The sequence below is a fragment of the Aquila chrysaetos genome, chromosome 9 (assembly GCF_900496995.4).
Source record: "Aquila chrysaetos chrysaetos chromosome 9, bAquChr1.4, whole genome shotgun sequence".
Classification (NCBI taxonomy): Eukaryota; Metazoa; Chordata; class Aves; order Accipitriformes; family Accipitridae; genus Aquila; species Aquila chrysaetos.
This window is the reverse complement of record NC_044012.1, coordinates 37363719-37383930: the sequence shown is the minus strand read 5'-3', so window position 1 is coordinate 37383930 and position 20212 is coordinate 37363719. Positions and strand designations below refer to the sequence as shown.

Below are 20212 nucleotides of genomic sequence, written 5' to 3'. Positions count from 1 at the left end.
AGGTTGCTATGTCTCCACCCCTCCCCTAGCAGGTCAAAACTTAGCTTTGTTTGAGAACGTAAAGGTATCTGCTTTTCTGTGTGTCATAGTTGAGATCTCCTTGTTCACGCTTATGTTCACTGTATGCAAAATATTAGCCTACAGCAGGAGTGGATTTTTCCAGTAGAAGTTATCTTAGTTGCACAAGTGTGAAAAATGCTTTCTCTGCATTGTGTTTTTGAAGATCCTTTTCTCACACTATAATTTTTGTGTCTATTCCTCTTGTTCCCTGTGAGATGTTTCAGTTCGAGCATTATGATTTAGTCAGGAGAGCATTCACGCTGTGAACATGAAGAATGCTCCACTTACCTTCTTACCTGTATCTGTGGGATTAGACCATGAACTCTTTAGCTGAAAACATCCCAGGCAGGTTGCTCATATGCACAGTCATTCTGGCCCAAGCAGAATTGCTTACATAAGTAAAAAACCTCGATGTGATCTTGCAGTGCTACTTAGCAAAGTCATAGGCACATTGGTCACGGTAGAGTATTACAGGAGGAGCTTTCCTGATGCTTCTTTGTACTTTTACTATTTCCATTTGTTATGGCCTTGGTGCATCTCACTTCTGGGTTTTTTTTTAGTAGGAGCATTGTTTCTCTGTTACGATACATTTGAGAATTCACTGCTTTTTGTCTCAGAACTTAAACTGGAGAGAGACTTTTAGTATGTCTTACAGAACAGATCTGAAATATGAGCTAATCAGACTAATCTGATAAGATAGGTTTTAGAATTAATCGAACACCAATCTGCTGCTCTGTAAAAAGCATACATAAGCAGTATTTATTGTATGTAGCCACAAGAGGGGAAAAAGAAAAAAGCCCACATGTAGCATGGCTGCATTCAGCTACTGCAGCAGCAAGGGTTTCCTAAGAACACTGAATGTCATGATCACAGTCCAGTGTGTTAGCCTAAACTTGCTAGTAAATGTTTGTGCACAAACCCAGCCTCTCTGAGAAAGGAGAGATTGAGCTGAAAATCGTCCCTGGAAACCTGGAGGATTTTTAAGGTGAATAGGGAGAAGAGAAGGAAAAAGATGATTTTCAGCTGTAATGAAAGATGGCTTTGGAGGACGCGTGCATGTGCAAGGAGCCTGAGGGAGAAGGTGGAAGATAGAAAATTCAACGTCTTTGAACACTGACAAATTACCTGGCTATGCTTAATGATCTGACAGCATCTTCTCACCGCCTGCATCAACATTAGGGCTATTCATCACTTTTATAGTTTCGTAGCATTAGGTGACACAACTTTTCTATCAGCACATGGTTTTTCCTGCCTGGTAAGCTGAAGAACAGCTTCTTAATGGTTACTTCTGCAGGGGAAGCACACAAACAAGCAGGTTGTACTCCAGATTATGTGATTTATGTCTCAGAAACATTTTTGTCTGCCATAGCCATTTGAAGCTTGAGACATTGACTCCAGAAACAGTTATTTTGCTATTCATCATCAAAGGTTTGGTCAAAGGTTTCTTATGATCAAAGTATTTGTGTCTTCACAACCCTCTTAGTGAGACTTCCCAGTGTCCCCTTTGATGCAGTTTAGGAATGGCTGAAAGTAATAAAACATACGAATGGAGAGGTTTTCATAAAGATAGCATTTGTTTTGGGAAGCACTGGTATCTTTACCATTTATTACTGGGAAGCAGCTATGTCATTACACTTGTTGGGAGACAGCCGTATACAGCTGCTGGATGGAACTAATTTTTAGAAAGCTATTTTATAGGAAGCATCATTCATCACACTGATCCACTGAGAGGCCTTGATGCTGTCAAAACTAATGGGTGTACTGTAACATCAGCAACCATAATGAAATAAGAAATTAGAGGCATTAGAGTCTTTTGGGTTTGGATTTCTTCATATTTAAAATGTTTTTGTTTGAAGGTCTTGTTGATGGTTTTGGTGGTGATGGTAGTGATATTTGTCATTCACATGATTTGCCATAGGTGATAGCTTTTTGGACCAGGAAGGACTGTCCAGTCAGTGCTTACGCTGTTAAACTTCAAGAAAATACTTCATGTATAAAGTGATGAGATTTTGTGGTCGACTAAAGAATGTGTGGAAAGAGAGAGAGCGGGACTGGAAGAGGGGGAATTCCACTTACAAATAACATAGAGGCAAGACCCTGCCGTTTATAGTATGGAGTTGCTGTCATATTCCTCTAACACAAGAGTGGTGAGAAGTCATTCAGAAGTGCATTCTGATTTGACCATGCTTATGAGCTTTCTTGTTTTCACTTCGTATATTTGCATATCTGAATTTCCCTAAGGGAGACCTTCTAAGCAGAGTTTAATTTAAACTTTAACATTTGCCAGAATAAAAATGAACATGGTATAACTGATCACAAAAACTACAGTTCATGCTTGAGTGCAAGTATCAAAGAGGACTTTGGCATAACTAACATAGTATGCTATGCAAATATTCATAGTTGAAAAGGAATTAATCCCTTTCCAAAGGACCAGCACAATCTTTCAATGGCACATAAGCCTGCTTTTGAGGGAGCAGGTGCTTAGCAAGCCCTGAGGATTCAGATTTAAAAACAATCTGTACTCTGCATTGACACATGCAAATATCTCAAAAACACATTTTCAAACTCTTATTCTCTTATAAATTTGCTATAAATTCTATATATTGTGAATTTAGCTGTAACTTACCTGGCATGCAGAAATTCTTTAAGAGCAGGACTTTGATCTTCTCAGTCTGGAACTAGACAATATCAGCTTTAAGTTGGGATAGAACAAAGCTGTAATTGATGATTGGCCAGGTCTCTTTGCCAAGCTGCTCATTTTGATCATTCATAGCAAGAGACCCTTATTTTGTAAAACTCCTTTTGTTGGTGAAGACAGCAGACAGGTTCTGTTGTGTCCTCAGAGAGGGTGGCACGGTGCCAGCATCAGCAGCCAGCAATCCAAAGTGTTGTGTTTAATCACAAGATTAATTTTTCCTTTTATTGGCTTTTCCTTTCAGTATCACCAAGCATGACATGTTGTAAAACAGTAACACTAGTTGAACAAGGGTTGGCTAGCATCTCTAAGCCCCCTGGCTATGTTGATAGCAAAATGAACATTTGGCTTGATGTTCAGCCAATAGAGACTCCCAGGAAACCAAACTGGGAAAACACACTTGTCAATGAATCGGCCATGTGCCTGGTGAAGAATTAGGGAAGAAGCAGCAAGATGCACCTGGGTGTAAGAGCTATACTGGGGCTCACATTCTTTTTTTCCTTACACATTTCAAGCATCTGCAGTTTCAATAGCATGTCAAACACCTGAGTTTTCAAGCTATAGATCCAATCCATTAATGGTCTGTGGTTACATTAGGATATATTTATTTTAGCCTTAGACTGGCGATATACAAGTTAGCTTCTAGATCACATTAAAGATTTGTACTCATCCTACTGAACACAATGACTGCAAGAGGTTGTGCCTTGCGTTGAATCATATAGGAAAAAATGACTTTTTTTTTTTCAGAGGGATGATGCTAGATTCAAAACTTTTTTATCCTCGGAGTCTTCAGCAGTGACTGGGTGAGCATCCCTAGTGCGCTATGCCATCATGCAGAAATCTGGTCATAGGTAGGAATGCTTGTGGTGGAGAAAAAGGCAGGCTTAGTCTGTCTGCTCCTATATCTGCAACCAACCATGTTCATTCATCTTCATTCAAGGGTCTTGGAGTGGAAAGTTTCGCAGAGTTTGGTGTGAATGCAAGAATGGATAACTCTCTGCTTGGCAAAGCAGGATATGTGAGCTTCCAGAACCCTGCATTTTGAGGGTTATTAAATATTTTTAAACTTAAATTAATATACTCCTGTCTTTCTACAGTCTATATTGTAACCTACAAGTATTATGCTCCTAATGGTCTCTGCTGCCAAGGACAGATGATAGAACTTTACTGTATATACAGGAAGATAAGTATACCTTCAAGATAATATTCCCTTTAAATTAAGATTTCTGTTTGTGGATTTGACTCATTTTACTGATATCTTCAGCATAAAGGCACCGATTTGCATGTACCATTTTCAGCCAAAGTTGCATTTTATTAGCTTTTCACAATCAATAGATAGGGCAAACAATAATCAGTTAATCTACTGTATGAATAATATAGCTGCTAAAAGATCAAGGACCATTGCATGGTACAGTCAGATGCTGGTGTTAGTTTGTCAAGGCTGGGTTCCCTTGAAAGCAAAGGTTTCAGGTTGCTGCCTTGACTTGTGGTTGTTCTTAATGCCCATTTTACAGGAGCTGCTTCTGTCAGTTCTTTCTTCTGCTAGGGATCCTTCTGCAATAAAACTGTTCTATGATTGATAATCTTGTGAAAAGATTTCAGTAACTCAAAGTAAAAATCCACAAATGGATCTCGTGTGCTGTGGTGCCCCTAGTGAATGTCACTTTTTCAAATAGACACCATGTGGCAGCTCTCAAGGAAGTGGCTAATTTTTTGTTTCAAGGATTAAACTTTTAAGCCCCCATTTCCAACCTCATGCTTGCTCTCTCAAGGAGCTAAGGCTTGAGGGTGGGGGGATTAGGTATGGTTATGCATTTATGTAGATATGAAGTATTGACTGGAAATTGCAGGAGGAGACTGCAACCAAACAGCTGTCTTTGCAAATTTAGTATTTATTGCAGAGTTAAACAAAATGCCTTATTGTTTAGAGCATTATTTGCCTTAGGCATTGGCTTAGACAGTCGCGTTGGCTGAAAAGAATTTCCTAACTCCGTTTTCCACACAACAGAAGATTAAGTAGATAACAGCAACAATTGGCTGTTTTGATCTGGCCTTGACATATGTTCCAAGCATCTACTTCACAATCCAACTAAATTATTTTTCTCTTTCATGGCTGCAGCACTTTACTCCTACTTTACCATTGCTGCCACTTATGCTCCATCAGGGGCTTCTTTCTGAGCTTCCTTTCTGGTCAAAAGTGAAAAATTTTAAAAGATTCCTGCTGCATAGCGTGCAAATTCTTTATGCACAGGGAGTGTTCCTGAACGTTAATAGTATGCAAAGTCTTTTGGAGTTACAAAAAAGCTCCATTGAAGGAAACAAGTTCAAAGCAAAAGTTAGAGGAATTGCATGAGGAAGCTTTAGTATTCTTGGTAGACAAGAGCCCCCAAAAGTTGTGATGCTACATGGTGATGGTAATGAAAGTTGGAGACAATGAACTGCAGAATATTCTGTGGAGAGCTTTCCCCTGAAATTTCACTAGCTGTTCTCATGCACCATCCCACCATCTGCTGGGAAAAGGCTTCTGATCAGCTATATAAGTGGGTCACATAAGTTTCGTGCATCTTGCCAGGCCCCCAGGCAGCTCTAATCAAACCTTTTTCAAAATGCTTGCTTGGTTTCTGAACAGAATTTATCAGCTGGCATGGAGCAGGGATTTAACTAGTTCAGTCCTTGATGCAATTGGATGTTGTAGGAAAAGCTGTAAAAGTCCTGCTTTCCTTTCCATGTGCTGCTCTGTAGAAGGGGCCATTTGGTACAGCAAGATGTTGGTGATAGTGTTGCTGGCCATCTTCTCTAGAAAGCAAAGATTTGAGGCTGCTCTCTTCCCTTTTGACCAGGGTGGAGGCTGGCTCCAGCTGGTGCTCAATTCCAGCTGTGCTGGCAAGTAGTTTTTTGATTCCCTGCACTTAGTACTACAATCCTATTCGTGTCAGATCTTTGTTCAGAAGTAAGGAATGCACTAATACACAGGAAACACTGTCCTCCTGTGTGCTTAGGTAGAAGTGTTGGTCTATTAGGCTGTTTTATATCATCAATGAATTTCAAAGTCCACATTGTAAGTGTTGTGATTTGGCTTAAATGTAAATATGGAATGGACCTGGAGCCTGACACAGCGGAGGTGCAGCTATTGGTTGCAAAAGCTTTGAAGGGCCAGAGTTCGCAGCCACATTAAGACAGAGCATAACTGGGAGTATCTGGAGGCTGAGCACGAATCTTCACTTGAACCATGTTCTTCTCACACAGCTGTGATGGTAGGAGATGAGGTCACACTAAATGATTATAACACCGACAGCACTGTGTTTCTTTATGCTTATTTAGTTCCTGTGTAGTGAGTATCTCAGTGGTCTGCAGACACTGCAGGCACAACTGCTTTTATTGTTTCAAACAACAGTGTTTCAACACACAGACCACACGGTGACCAAGAATTATGGTAGATTATGAAGAATCTTCCACAGTGTGGAAGGTGCTGAGCAGCTAACTGGTAGAGTTGCTTCAGTTATTGAACTTAAAATACTTAAGCGAACTGGCTAAATAGGCTTCTGCATCTGCATTGCAGATTTGCACTGATCTAGTATATCAATGTTAGGCTTGGCTATGCTAATGCAATTTTTCTACCGGACTGCAGTTAATTACCCAATACTGGCTGGCAGCATCCACCTGTAAGGTTGTATCTACTCTGCAGAAAGGGCATGCTTAAGGAGCAAAACATTTCAAGGTGACTCTCACAGTCTAGCCTCCACTTGTGAGTGGTATGATACAGGAAGTTCCTATAGCACTGGAGACAACTTAGCAACAAGTGACTGACTAAAGTGTGACAGTATGGAAACTGAAAATTGAGGGGAAGGTAAAGTAACACATTATTATGGTGCTGTATGGTTGCCTTTCACTGAATATACAGAAAATGCCATCATAAAAGACAAATGTAAAACATGCCTTTCCTGTTTACTAGAAAAAGGACTTTGTGCCTACTGAAAAATCTAGAAATTTCCAAAATTCAGAAGTTGCCAGAGAAATAATGAGCAAACGAATGTGTCCTTTCTGAAAACTCTTTTTGATCCAGAGGATGCAGTTCTTATTTTGCTTGTTTGCCTTTGCTAATTTCTGTGGAGTCACGCAGCAGTTAGACTAGTTGTCAAGCCAAACACAACCGTTTGTAATATTGTTTGCACACAAAGCAAGGTGTGGTATTAGAAGTAACTTTCAACACAAAAGCAAATGACAAACAATGGATTTCATTCATAGAAAAAAATGTGTTGGTTTGTTCAGCCAACAACTTTACTAGTTAAAAAAAACCAACGCCTGAACAAACCATGTCCTTTTCAATAGAGATTATCCAACAAATCTTTCACATTTTTATCAGTCTGCAAATCAACTTGACATAGTCATTGATTCCTAAAATTTTTAGATCAGGTGGTAACTGCTGGACTCAAACTCATTTAGGACCCACTAGCACAGCCACGTGGGATTGGCACTTTCACCATTTGACATGGCTCTATGAGGCAGCTGGAGATCATTTACTCTGTCTCCTGAGTCACAGTTTAGGAACCCTTAATCCAAAACAAATGCTGTAAAGCGTCCCCTGTGGACTTGGCGAAGTCATCCAAGCTGAAGATGGATGGGAAATTACAACAATTTGCAAGAGAGATGTTCCAGAGAGGTTGTGCTTTTCGTGATTTGTACTCCTAACTCGGGGAGAGGGAGCTAGAGATTTAACTCTCTTGCAGACAGCTCAGAGCCTGTGCCCAGAGTTTCGCTGGAGTTTCCCAAACTCGGTGTGGTATATGTGCATCATGGGGTGGTGGAAAAACAAGTCACGCATTCTCTAGCCTGTCACCACGGGCTTTCTTCCTGATTGAAGGGAGCTGAGCACTTTTAAGTTCTTTTCTTTGTTGCTGTTTGTGCTGTCGTAAATGAGCAACACAAGATTATACGTAATTTGAACAATTCAAAGCCTGTTTGTGAAGGCGAGCGTTTGGAGTCCAGTTGAACATGTAGGAAACAAAATCCTGGTAGAAAGTGAATCTGTTTCTCCTTGCCTGCTCCTCCCCTCTGCTGCCCAGGCAGCCTTTCAGCCAGAAGCGCACACCCAGATTGAGTTTTAAGAAGGGCGCAGCTTTGTTGAAATGGTTTAACTACACAGATGCCGTGCTGTCCCTCACCCCGTAGGGAGGGCTGGTATGGAGGCTCTGGTGGGAGCACACTCTCAGGACAGACTCTTTGCTTTTTCTAGGTCTGTTAAGATGTTCTGGATTCACTTTAACCCCTTCCTTGCTTGCTGGCACAAATTGTGAATAATTTAAAACATTTCCAGTTCAAGGCTGGGTTCTGCTGTCTTGGCATCTGTTACTATTCAGAATGAGGATACTTGCATTTTCTTGCTGGCTGTGTTCACTGTATCTTTAGCGTAACCATATCATTCTCTCTAGCCTTTTTTTCCCCCAACATTCACAAAAAGTCCCTGGGAAACTAAAGCCATGGTTATGTGAATTCAAGATAAGCAAGGAATACAAAAGGAGCTGCTGCGTGTCAATTACTAAAGACACAAGGCAGATGCATTTTCTCATCTCGCACAGTTAAGACAACTAACATGGAGCTTTTGCTTCTCTTTTTAATAACCGTTTGAAGGAGGGCTATTTTTCTGTATAGCTTGTGCAAGCACAGAGTTTTGCAATTAATAAATACTAACAAGTCTTAAGTATTTATTAATTCAGCAAAGATGTTTGCTTTTGTTTGTGGCTGGAAGGGATTCATTCAAACCACAACCTCCAGATGTCCCAGGGACTGTGGTTTGTGTTGAGCTGTCATGGGGTGGGAGAAGAGAGAATATGATGCTTTAGAAAGTCAATACAGAGTTAAAGTGCCTGTATGGGCAGCGCTCTATTTGGAGGGAAAAGGCAGGATCCAGTCTTTTGTTTAATTAGAAAAAATCAAAGCAAAGCACCATGAAAAGCAAACAGGTTTGTTAACTTGTCAATTACTTGATTGATCTGGTATTGTAAAATAAAATAAAACCCTGCCGATACCTATGTTTAATGTTGAACAGCAAATGTTGAAGAGCTGAAAAAATGAGTGTCACTCATGCCTGAGGAACAAACCATGTAAAAGGCTGTTTTCCTAACTGTAGTGTATGGAAACAGGCCTGCAAGCATGTCAGAAAATTAGGTATAAACATCTCAAGTGAGAAGCTTTGGGGGCGCTGCTGTGATAGAAGATGAGGAAGAGGATGGGCCCTGCTCCACATCTGCATCTCCATGCCTGACCTGCAGCAGTGTAAATCTCTTGATTCAAGGACTTAAGGACTGTTGCTGATAATCACTGATTTCAGCCATTCTTTCAGTAAATCTCTGTCTATCCCTAGTTGGTGAACTTCTCTTGAGACTGGCTATAACACTTTCCAATTAATTTTTATTGACATATATTAGTATTCTTTTAAAAGAAAACCTTCCCAACGCTGCTGAGGGAGTGCAGTTAACGTTAAAGGTGAGGTGCTCCCAGTGTAAAAAAATTTCTGAATTGTGGAATATATAGGCAAACTGACGAAAAAAATAACCCTTGCCCAGGTCACTTACCCTAACTACTTGACTATTCTTCTTCACATAAATAAAAAAGAGCCTTTTTTTAGTCCAGTGGGTGAGTGAAAAAATGTTTTTTGTAGGATTCAGATGTGCATCCTGGAATCAAGACATGAAAAAGAGACTTTTTTGGCTCTGAAAAAAAAAAATTGCTTTTCATATTCTCCAAAGGGTACTTTAGGGATTTAACTTCCCAGAACATGGTTCATTTTTACCATGTTGTTGCCCTTTGGAGTCAGGTACAGTGTACTACATTTTGAGAAGTTATGAGTTTCTTTCGAAGTTTTCTTCAGAGTATGAATTGTAGCTCTGTGCTTGGATTTTCCAGTAGTCATGTTAAAAAAAAAAAAAAAAAATCCCAACCAAAAATTTTGATAGTGACATATGAGACCAGGAAGATTGGAGCTGTTGGTGTTATGTAACAAATTTATAAAACAGCTTCAGAAAAGGACTGTAGTGACTGGGATACTCTGATTTTTTTAATTTATTTTTTCCCCCCTCAAATCAAAGGAGATGAAAGTGCAGTTCTAACTTTGCAAGCTTTGCTTATGTCTCTGTGGCTGTTCTCCTGTGATGTGCAGCTCCACACTTGCATTCCACACTACCATTATGGTAGACTCTGCTGTTGAAGTGGAGCATAAAGGAAAGTAAAGTATCCCAGAGTTTGAGACGTTTTCTAGTATAAGCCAAAACTCGTTTGCTTGTGGCATATGATTTTCAGGAAATACTTGAGGGAGAAAGGATAGGAGGGGTAAGGTGTTCATTCAGAAAAACTGAACAGCAAATTGTTTTCATTACACTGTGAAAACTGTTCAGCAAGAAGTAAATGTCCATATTTTTCTGAAAAGCAGCATGATGGTCCCTACTCTTTAAATTAAATCAAGGGAAAAAAAGCATGAATTATGAACTTCAGCAAAGTTCAGGAGCAACTGGGTATTTAAAAAGTACGCATACTAATGCTAACTATTGCTATTGGAAGCAATGGTCGAACTCCACAGACAAAACATCCCACAGTTCAGATCTGTATCCAAACCTCTTGCTTGAAAGTTTGGCCTGGAAATTTCTCAACAGTTAAATCATAAGATTCTTGATGCTTCTCATTTTGGTCCCAGCTGGGAATCTGGAAAGGGTAATGCTTAAGCTGAATATTCGCTTTGATTCTTGGAAATGGGAACAAGTTTCATCAGGAAACTGTTTCTTTTTTATTTTTATTTTTTTCCCTCTGAATTGGTTTGCCTATTGCATATCGTTAGCAGATGGTGACACATATGCCATTTCCATAGTCTTCTATTTTGGTACAGGAGCTGCTAATTGTCCTATTTTGACTCTGGAGTGTATTAAGATTTGTTAATGCATCTCAGGTAGTTGTAATCCTGGCTTATGTTCCTGAATTATGTTAACAGAGTTGGAAGATTTTTAGTTCATCAGGCCCAGGGTATAATTGTACCTCTTCTGATAACTTTGTGGTGCTTCCAAAAAAACATCCCCCCAAATCACGAAACCCACAGGCTTTTAGTGAATACTGAGGTATTAGTAGGGAAAACAGCTACCCTATGTCCACTGCAGTATGTGAGCAAGCTACTCTAATGTCTTTAAAAATGATGGGGTTTGGGGTAGAGCAAATAATATACAAGTAAAGCAACGACACTTCCCCTGCCGGCATGGCTGCTGGTGAGATCCCTGCTTTGTTGCACTTTAGAGTGGAATTGGCAAGAAACAAATCTATATACCAGGCTGAATCCCATTTCCCTGTCTCTGTAATTAAGATGCTATCGTCTCTTAGGATGTTTTCTAAGCAAAGTAATTTTGTTTTCTGTCAACCTGAATTGAGTACCTGTGCACCAAAACAAATATTGGAAGACTCCCTTTATATTTTGTCCAAGCTGACAGAAACATTTAGACCTAAGATGGCAATGCTATGTTTCATCATTTAAATAAAAAAATGACTGTTAATGTGACAGTCACTGCAGATTGTTTTAGGTTTTTATTGCTCCCCAAAAGCATTTTTGTTTTTGATAGGTCCTGTAATAAGATTTTACCTGCAGGAGAAGCTGGCTCCAGAAGCCTGCCCTAATCCTGTTAGATGGCAAGCAGAGATGTTGCAGTCGTCAATGTGCAGGCAGGGGAGTTTTGGGACTTGGGCTTGGTTTGTGCTGTTAAAATTGGAAATGCTTATTCTAAGCCAAGGGGTCACAGTCATTTAATAGTTTGAGAAGACTGTGGCTGTGCTTCTACCTTAGTGGCTCTTTCTGGTATTTGTTGAGAGAGAGCATGGGAACAGCCGTGAATTTCCTGCATGTGTCACCTTTGCCTCTGAGCGCGGGACATCTACCTGCAGATCTCCCCATGGGCTGCAAAACCTGTGGAGGCACTTCGCTTGAGAATGCCTTTGCGTTGCCACGCACCCGAATTAAACCAGCAATAGCACCATGTTCCTCTGCTGCATGAGGACATGTATGTTGCTGCTCAGTCATCTAATTTAGCAACAGAGCGATGGGAGGGAGAAAAGAGGAAACAGAGCCTGAAAGTTATTCAGTGATTTCTCTGGGAGACTCAAGGAGAGGAGAATAGCTCCTTAGAGGGAAAAAGAAGACAGATTTCTAGTAGAGATGTTCAGAAGAAGGCTGTTCTGACCCTGCTGCTGCCTGGGGGTGTCACTTCCCAAAACTAGAAAGGGGAATTAAGATGATGGTGTTACTGGGGAAGAGTGGGGATAATGAGAACAAGCTGAAGTTTGATGCGTTTCTTCATTTGATGAATGCAAATGGAGGAATACATTTAGTTTTATAACATTTCCACCGGGCTAAGCAGTGTCATTTTGTTTTATTATTGTTATTGCACCCTTGGTTTTGTTTTGAACTGCATACATTTCTTGTTTGCAATATAATCTTACACGTTTGCTTGCTGGCTTGTGTGTCCCACTACCCTCTGCTGGAGGAAATGAAGATTTTTCAGCTGTGTCTTTGTGCCCTGAAACAGTCCCAGTCCTCCAGCAGAAACGGGCTGTGAACTGGTTCGGGAGGACCCCAATTCTGCCCTGCTGTTGCTGGCATCCATCCTGCAGAGAAAAGACCTGGTGTATAAACTGTTGCTTGGTTTCAGAACAGTGCATGGCCGGGTGAGGTGGTATGCATGGGGTCTGTGATAGCAGGGTGCTGAATTGGATGACCTGTCCTATTCTGTTTTGTTACCTTGGCCATAGTTGTTAGGTCTGTTCCAGTTTATGATTAAAGGTGTTGCCAAAACATCTGACTCACTGATGTCCTGTCTCGAGAGGTGGCTGGTACCAGCTGGTGGCTTGAGAAGGGGTAGAACGTCCCAAAGCAGGGGGCCACAGGTGCATGTTCTTCCCAAACGCAAAGTTTGTTTTATAGGTTGAAACATGAAAGTCTCTTGCATTTTTCTTTTCTTAAATCTCAGCTAAAGTAATTTTGATTTCTCGCCCCCCCCCCCCCCCGCTTAAAATCTTAATATATTAGGGCCCCCTTATACAAGCTATGCAAATGTTCTTCAGTGCAGTGAGAATAAGGTATATAAATGTCATGCTCCCAGTTCACGTTTCCATAAAACCCCTTCGGGAGGATATTCCAGAGGGAAATTAAAGATGGGATTCTAAGAGAGGCTTTTGTTTTATTATTATATAGTTGCTCCAGTACTTGATATATGAGAATGTTTACACTTTCTGCCCTATCTTCTGCATCTATTTGCAATAGAGGTTCCTCTATCTCTTTGTTTTGTTCATCTCTTCTGTAAAATATGAAGTCCCTAATCTTTCTGGTTCACACAGGGCAACCTTGCAATAACTGCAGTAATTTTGCTGCATATGTGTCTAGAAAATCTTCAAACAAGAGAGTTCCGATTAGGACTGGCTTCCTTTCCCTGCATAAGCAAGCTATTGCATAGATAAAAGAACTTGGGTAGCAGCTCTGAAATGTTATTCAGGCCATGGACAGGTATTGTTTCCAGATTTCAAAGGCAATACATGATCCAGACAAGTCTGCAAGAACCTCTGGTCTTAATTAGCTGTAAATTTCCTGAACAGCTCTCTCAAGTCATGGAAGAAATTTAACTGCTATTACCAGCCTCACCGGATTTTCCTTCCCCTCCTTTGTACAATTCTCTCTAGCTGCCCCAGCACTGCAAAGAACAGCTGGCAAATTTGTCAGAGCCGGCTGGATATCAGGGTGCGTGCCCTCCCCGAACACCTGAATTTTGGCAGCAATGTCAGACCTTGCCTGCAGCTGGGTGGTCCTTCATGCCCTTCCAGCTCAGGCCATGCAAAATCCCTGACAGGGCTGGCTGGCATCTCACTGACGGTTCACGAAGCAAGTGGCATGCGTGGTAGAGTGAGAAGGTCCTCCAATGAGATATTCCCTACTAGTATCCAGTACCCCAAGCAGCCCCGGCAGCTCTTTTCAATGCAGAGTTTTAACAAGGCAGCTTGTGCTCTGTTGCAGACCTGTGACAGGCACCCTGACACCCAGGCTGTCCAGGATTAAGCTCAGACACCGGCTGTCTCTGCTGGTGTCCTCTGCTTTTCTTCTTTTTCCCTGCATCTTGGAAAGCACATTAAGTCACCCCATTGTCTGCTAATCCAGTGAGGGCATAATCGCAGAGTTCAGAGCTCATATTGAACATTTCTTATGCATATTGGCTCATTGTTAATTTAAGTGACACATACCTTAATCTAATAGATGCTGTCTTTTAGTTAAGTAATTTCTCCAGTAGCTGTAAAGGGATGGTATCTTGTGAAATTTAATTTCTTTCTACTGAGCTCATGTGGAAAAAGAGTATCTAAAAAGTCAAATTAACTTTTCAACACGGGTAATACAGACTGTATCTTTTCACTGATGTTACCACCCTCCTCCTTATCTCATAACATTTCTTTACCTGTTTCTCTCTCTCATCACGGCATACTTATAATGACCTACCTTGCTTCCACTACACCACTATCCCATGAATTCAAACACTGAACATGTACTAGATGTGTTCTGCCGGTATGTGGCTGGGGAATACAGTGAGCAAAGTCTGTACAAATCCTTCTGTTCCAGTAGCTGGGATCACCTCAAGTGTGTCTGAATTAGGCTGCTGATAATTTGAACTTATTTTAAAACGCAACTCCGTAGGAGCAGTCCACCTCACCTTTCTGCATTGCTGGTGGATTCATGCATGTATTAACATGGATGAGCACAATAGGTAAACCACTGGAGAACAGCCTTCAGTCAGGGAGGAGCTATCCTGTGCGTTTTTTCCACCAGAGAGGCATGGGATGTGGCAAGTGCAATTCCATCTATCCAACAAAAACTTGGGTTACGGATTGCTGAGAGGTCTGGAAGATCATGAGGGTCACTAGTGGTATAAAACTCAAATAACTGTGTTCTTCATTACTCAAGGAAATAGGACTCTGGTGGACCCAAGATGAGGGGCTGTCTCTTTTTAGCACTGCTGTAGCAGATGTGGCATTCATTTAATAATTCTGATGTTTACAAATTAGAAGCACAAGTTTGCATTCTACATGGCATCGTTGAAAATGCTCAGAAAAACTCAGCTTGTGTAGCATGTGCATCCCTTTCAGACACTGCAAAGTATCTTTTGACCTCCCTGGACGCTGTGCTGGGCAGCTGGACTATGATTGTTGCTGGAAGTGGTGCACATAGGAGCATAGACTGTGGACAGTGCAGCCACATGCATTGGTAACTCGGCTGTGTTATGAGTTACTGGTTCATACAGCGTCTTTTGGAGGTAACTCTCCGATTTCCCATTTAGCAAGGTTTCTGCGGCTTGATAATTCCCTTATGTGAATTTTGGAATGGGCTGGAAGTCGTTCAGCTGTTGCAGTACAGAGATGCTGGTGGCCAGCCATATCCAGACAGAACTGCAAAGGAATGTTACTGGGCAGCAGTTCCTTCTTTTTCTAACCAAATGGATTTAAAACTTTTAGTGTGACAGGGCAACTAGTGTCTCTCCTGCTGTGGTTATTTTGCAGTGACTTCTTACTGTCCTCTTCTTCCGTTGTGAACCAAAGACCACCCATACACTCAGCTCTCTTATTAGCTGCTGGAAAAAGTGGGGTTCGATTCCAGCTGCTCGGCATGCTACTGATACAAGGTTGGTGCATGTTTGAGAAGCCCTGGATCACACTTGTCCTTGCCACTTCCAGCTTGTGTGACATTTTAGGCTTTGCAAAGTCCAGGGCTGAGAAAGCAAACCCGGGAGCTTCACATAAGGGGGTTTGTCTCTTGATCTGTGGGATCACTCTGTAACTTGCAGAGTCTGCTCTGATTTGCCCATGCACTGACAATTGGCTCCTTTTCATGAGGCACCAAAGGGTTTACTGCTGCTCAGGGTGACTCTGCTTGCAGCCCATTAGATGCTTGAAGTGCTGTGAAGACCTACTGTCTCACTTTGATGTGAGCATTATCCTTCTCCTAATATAAAAATGTTATTGTGTACTCTGAAATCCAGCCTATATATACCCTAGAATCAATGTGCAATGAATGCCTTCAATTTGAGGTGCAAATAAAAAGCTGGGCACTTCAAGTGATGCTACACTATTATAGCATATTCCTTTAAAGTATATCTAAACAAGAACTCTGTCTTGGGCTTTCATATATGTCAGTAAGTGCTAACCGACACTGTGTAGGTCCTTAATTCACTGCAGGACAAAGCAAATTTCAAAGCACTGTGTAGAGAAGGATTTTGCTGGTTTGATCTGTATTTGCAAATGAGCCCAGCCCCTGCCTGCCTAAGCCCTGCTGCTGTGAGCAACTGAATGCAGCTCCCGGCAGTAAGTGACATCTTTCCTACTTTTATGGGTGCTCTACCAGGTTTCTGGGCTCCCAGCAGCTACTGAGCACGCAGAGAGCATCTCTGCAAAGCATATGTGTTAAGCGCAGCACAATCCAGTCCTGTCTGCTCACCATGCACACAATGTAAAGTTACATTGTGTGTGTAGCTCATAAAAGTATGTCCTGCCCACTGGCTGCAGGGTCAGTCTGTGCCTGTGCAATAGGTCTGGGATGGCTTGATGGCTTCTGAACTTGAGGATGATAATGGATATGTTTACCCCTGTGGTTGTCTCACTCAGAATTAGTTATTGGTAATCTTGTTTCTTCTCTATATTTCTCCCACATCAATTCACATGGCAATAGTGTCTTTTCTCAGATACTTGGAGACTATTTAGAAAGGGAGAAAGGGACCGTGCTCCAGAGCTTTCAAGCAGCTTGCGAAAAGTGTAGAGTGTATTTTACTTTGGGGGTGATGTATAGCCCAGATAATACTTTTCACCAAGGACCATTATATCTCAAGTTGACTTTTTAATTGATTTAGCTCCTCTGATCTATACATTGCAAGACATGAACCACTAGCGTTTGGACAGAGTCCAGGGTGTAATGGAAGGTTCACTGAAACCCCATCAGCTCTTGTTAAACCTGAGTGAATTTCAGCCCAGAACATTTCTTGTGAATCATTAGGCACAGTTAAGCAGGTGATGGATTTGAACCTCTGTATCTAGTGTTCAGCTATATTTCAATTAGGAAGGAGCTCATGAAATTCATGAGGGTTTTGGTGGTGGGGTTTGGGGGGATTTTTTGCCTCTTGTGATGGATAACTGCACCTGGAAACCCAGGGCAGATGTTTTGATATCTCCCACTTATCACCAGCATGAGCTGTTCCATGTGGCACTCAGCTCTCATCAGTTTCGGTTTTTAGTAGTAAGTTCTGCAGCATTTACTTCTCCTTTTCCCATTTTTATGTAATGTTCGGATTTGTTATTCTTTACTTTGATATCACTTTCTATCAGTACAACTGCTGTACTCACAGTGAGGATGTAGTGCTATGGCAACAATATATTATCTGCAATCTTGCCAATGAGTAAGATATGGTGCAGAAATTAGTTCATTTCTCCAAATCTGATGTGACAGAGCTGAACAAAGGACCTGGCTGTCCTGAACCTCCAGCTATTTTCACAAGACCTTCCGTTCTGTTTCATGTTGGTTATGACACTCAGATACGTTCTCTTCTGACTGTTTCCAGTGATGCCTTGTTAAACCTACAGATCTCTTAGCACCTTGGAAAATATTTTTAGATGTACAATGATCTCCAAGCTATCTTTGGTAGTGACAAAAAAATGGAAAATGAGCTGCTTTTTTTTTTTCTCTTCTGTTACTATTCCAGAAAGGTACTTTTCTGTAATTTCAGGGTAGGAAAGAGTATATAAATGGAAAAAATCTCGCCCAGGCTGGGATATGTGAGAAATGTGTTAGGTTTTCACTGCTGAAGACTTGAGAGAGCTCTGCCCTCCTCTGCTGTGTGGTGCAGACTGGGCAATGTACAGCTTTCAGGGTGCTGTCTTGCACCTTCTCTGTCCTACATACACACTGGTGGAATGGGCTTTAGGGTACAATGATTACATCTAATTCTAAATTCTTCTAAAATGTGGGTGTTCAGAATCAGTCAGTTGATAGCCCTTTCATTTATGGCCCAGCTGGTACAGTGCTGGATTCGGAAGATTTTAACCTCTGTGTACCTGTCCTTCCTCTGATGTATCATCTCAGCCATCCAGACTGTTGTGCTTTTCAGGGTAGGGCAGCTTTCAGGCAGCCCAGTACACTGGGTCCAGCTCCCAGGGTTGCTGGATATTGGGGTAACGTTAGAAACGGTAGATCTTTGGTCAGATCTGGTGATGATTAGAAAGTGTTTACATGGATTTTACAGTACACAAATTGGTACATGTTCTTAACAGTCAGGGTTTGGCTAGAAACTCTTGGAGATGAATCAAACCAGGACAGGCTGCTACAGACTTATGGACACAGTTTGAAAGTTTTCAGTGAAATTAGTACCAGTGCTTAGTCAAATGATGTTTGCTTGTTGACCCCTCTTAACTAATTAGTCCCTACTTCACTGAGCTGCTTCTACCTGCATGCACTGAATCAGCTATTTCATATTACTGTTTTACCACTCTAATGGTGGGAGAAGTTGATTCAAGTTAAGAGATGCTTCCTTTTCCGCATTATAAACCCATGCCTTGTGATTTGTGGAGAAATAAATTGTTTTGTTGCATATCAGCCATCTGTTTGAGACTGAGGGGAAGGATGTGTGGTAGTCTCAGATCAAACATTAGGGGCAGCTGAGCAGCCAAATAGACAATCCTTGGGGCCTTCTTATTAGGTGTGGGTAAGTATCCAAAGTTTGGGTGCCTCTCTGTACTCTTGAGGTTCCCACATCTTCCCTGTGCACTACACAAGCAGATTTCACTGTCTCTCTGTTAGCAAGAGAAGGGTTGTAGCCTCCTGCACCATGTTCTGCTCCTTGTCTCCAGCCTCCAGGCATCCAGCACCCCAAGGGGGCCTGTGTGCACACATGCTTGTTGTGCTCCAAGCAGAGTGTAAAATGAACCACTGGCCTTGTTTACTACATAAATCGCAGACACATCCTCACACAACAGCCCATCAACAGGAGCGGTGTGCCTCACCCCTGCCCAATTCAGGAGAGGGTGGTGGGTGCCCAGAGCTGGGCTCCAGGGAAGTGAACACCAGGGCCCTAACAGAGATGCTTTGAGATCTGCAAAATCAAAGGTGATTCTTTCTCTGTCCTGCAGTGGGGAAGATGGTCTGTCAGTAGTTCATGTCTCATTTGCAAAAGGCCTAAGTGGGGCAGAGGGGGGAAGCAGATGGCTTTCAGTCACTCTGCAAGCCAATGTCAGAGCCAAGACTAAAACCCGGTTCTTGAAATCCCAGGCTCCATCCTCTATGGCCTACTGCCTCTCTAAGCATGTGTAAGGGTTTAATGAAAAACACCAAATCTTAATTTAGAGCAGGATTCAAGAAAAATGTCCTATTCAATTACTTAATTATAGGTGAACCATAATTATAAGACACAAACATGTCTTGCTACAAAGCATCAAGCAAAAAAGCAAAAAGGATTATTTGTTGTTTAATTTAGCAGAGGAAGGCAGCTGATGATGCATAAGTCTATCTGACACCTAGCAAGTTGTGTTATCCTATTTGTTAATCTTTTTAACTTTCCATTTTATTAGGATAGGGTTTCAAGAGCAAATAGGATAAATGAGATTAAATCTGTCACCCTGAATTACTCTCCTTTGAGTTATGAGCAGAATCACTCTATGTCGGAGAAGTATAATTACGAGGCAAATGCTGCCTGTGTAATTGTGTGCTTCATTCAGAAGAATTTGAGATCCATAATTATCTCTAGTATGCCACGGTGGCGTGTGCTGGCTCTTAATTTCTACAGTAAACAAAACCATTGAAGGTTTCTCTCCTGAGCAGTTCTTGATACAGCATGGCTGGTACCTGCAACAGTAGTAATATTATCCATCAGGTCTCCTGGTTCAAGTGAGGGATCCAAACTAACTTGGAATAGAGCATCCATTGTACATTTATTTTCACATCTACCTTGAACTTAAATGTTGATTGTGCAGTGAGGAATAATGGCTATGGGGAACAAAGAGCCTTCTGAGCTGTAGATATGCCAGGTGAGGCATGTCTAGCTGCTTATGCAAAAAGCAAGTCATAGCATATCTGGTGCTGTGTTCCATCACTTAACTTTTCGGTGGTCCAAGGATATTGCCTTTGACCTCTGCAATGACCATGATTCTGCAGGTGCTCCAGCGAACACAAAGGGTATAGCTTTCTTTGGCAATAATTAAGCTGTAATAGAAAAGCTCTGGGTTAGGACTTGGTGGTTTTGCTCCTAGATGTCAGTGCACATCAGAAATCTTGGGGTTTAGTTTTTCTGTCAGAAAAATCTGGTGGTGGTGCTCCATTAGGGGACTATACACTGCTCTTGGCTCTACTTAATTTATATGGCCCTATAAAATCTGTGGTACCCTTCGTGCTATATATTCCACTGTGAGATGAGTTGA

The 20212-nt window shown here is 41.5% G+C and overlaps 1 protein-coding gene across 3 annotated transcripts in view; it reads left to right on the top strand.

The window, feature by feature from the left end:
- The window catches only part of ZDHHC8 (zinc finger DHHC-type palmitoyltransferase 8), a 123593-nt gene that overhangs the window by 70962 nt on the left and 32419 nt on the right, over positions 1-20212 (top strand). The window contains exon 1 of one of the 3 annotated variants that reach the window (XM_041126040.1): positions 3572-3606. The exons of the other annotated variants lie outside the window; for them this stretch is intronic. Coding sequence (XP_040981974.1) covers positions 3587-3606 — 20 coding nt within the window. The 5' untranslated portion in view covers positions 3572-3586. Of the gene's footprint in view, positions 1-3571; positions 3607-20212 lie in introns of those variants that run through there. 3 annotated transcript variants of the gene reach the window in all.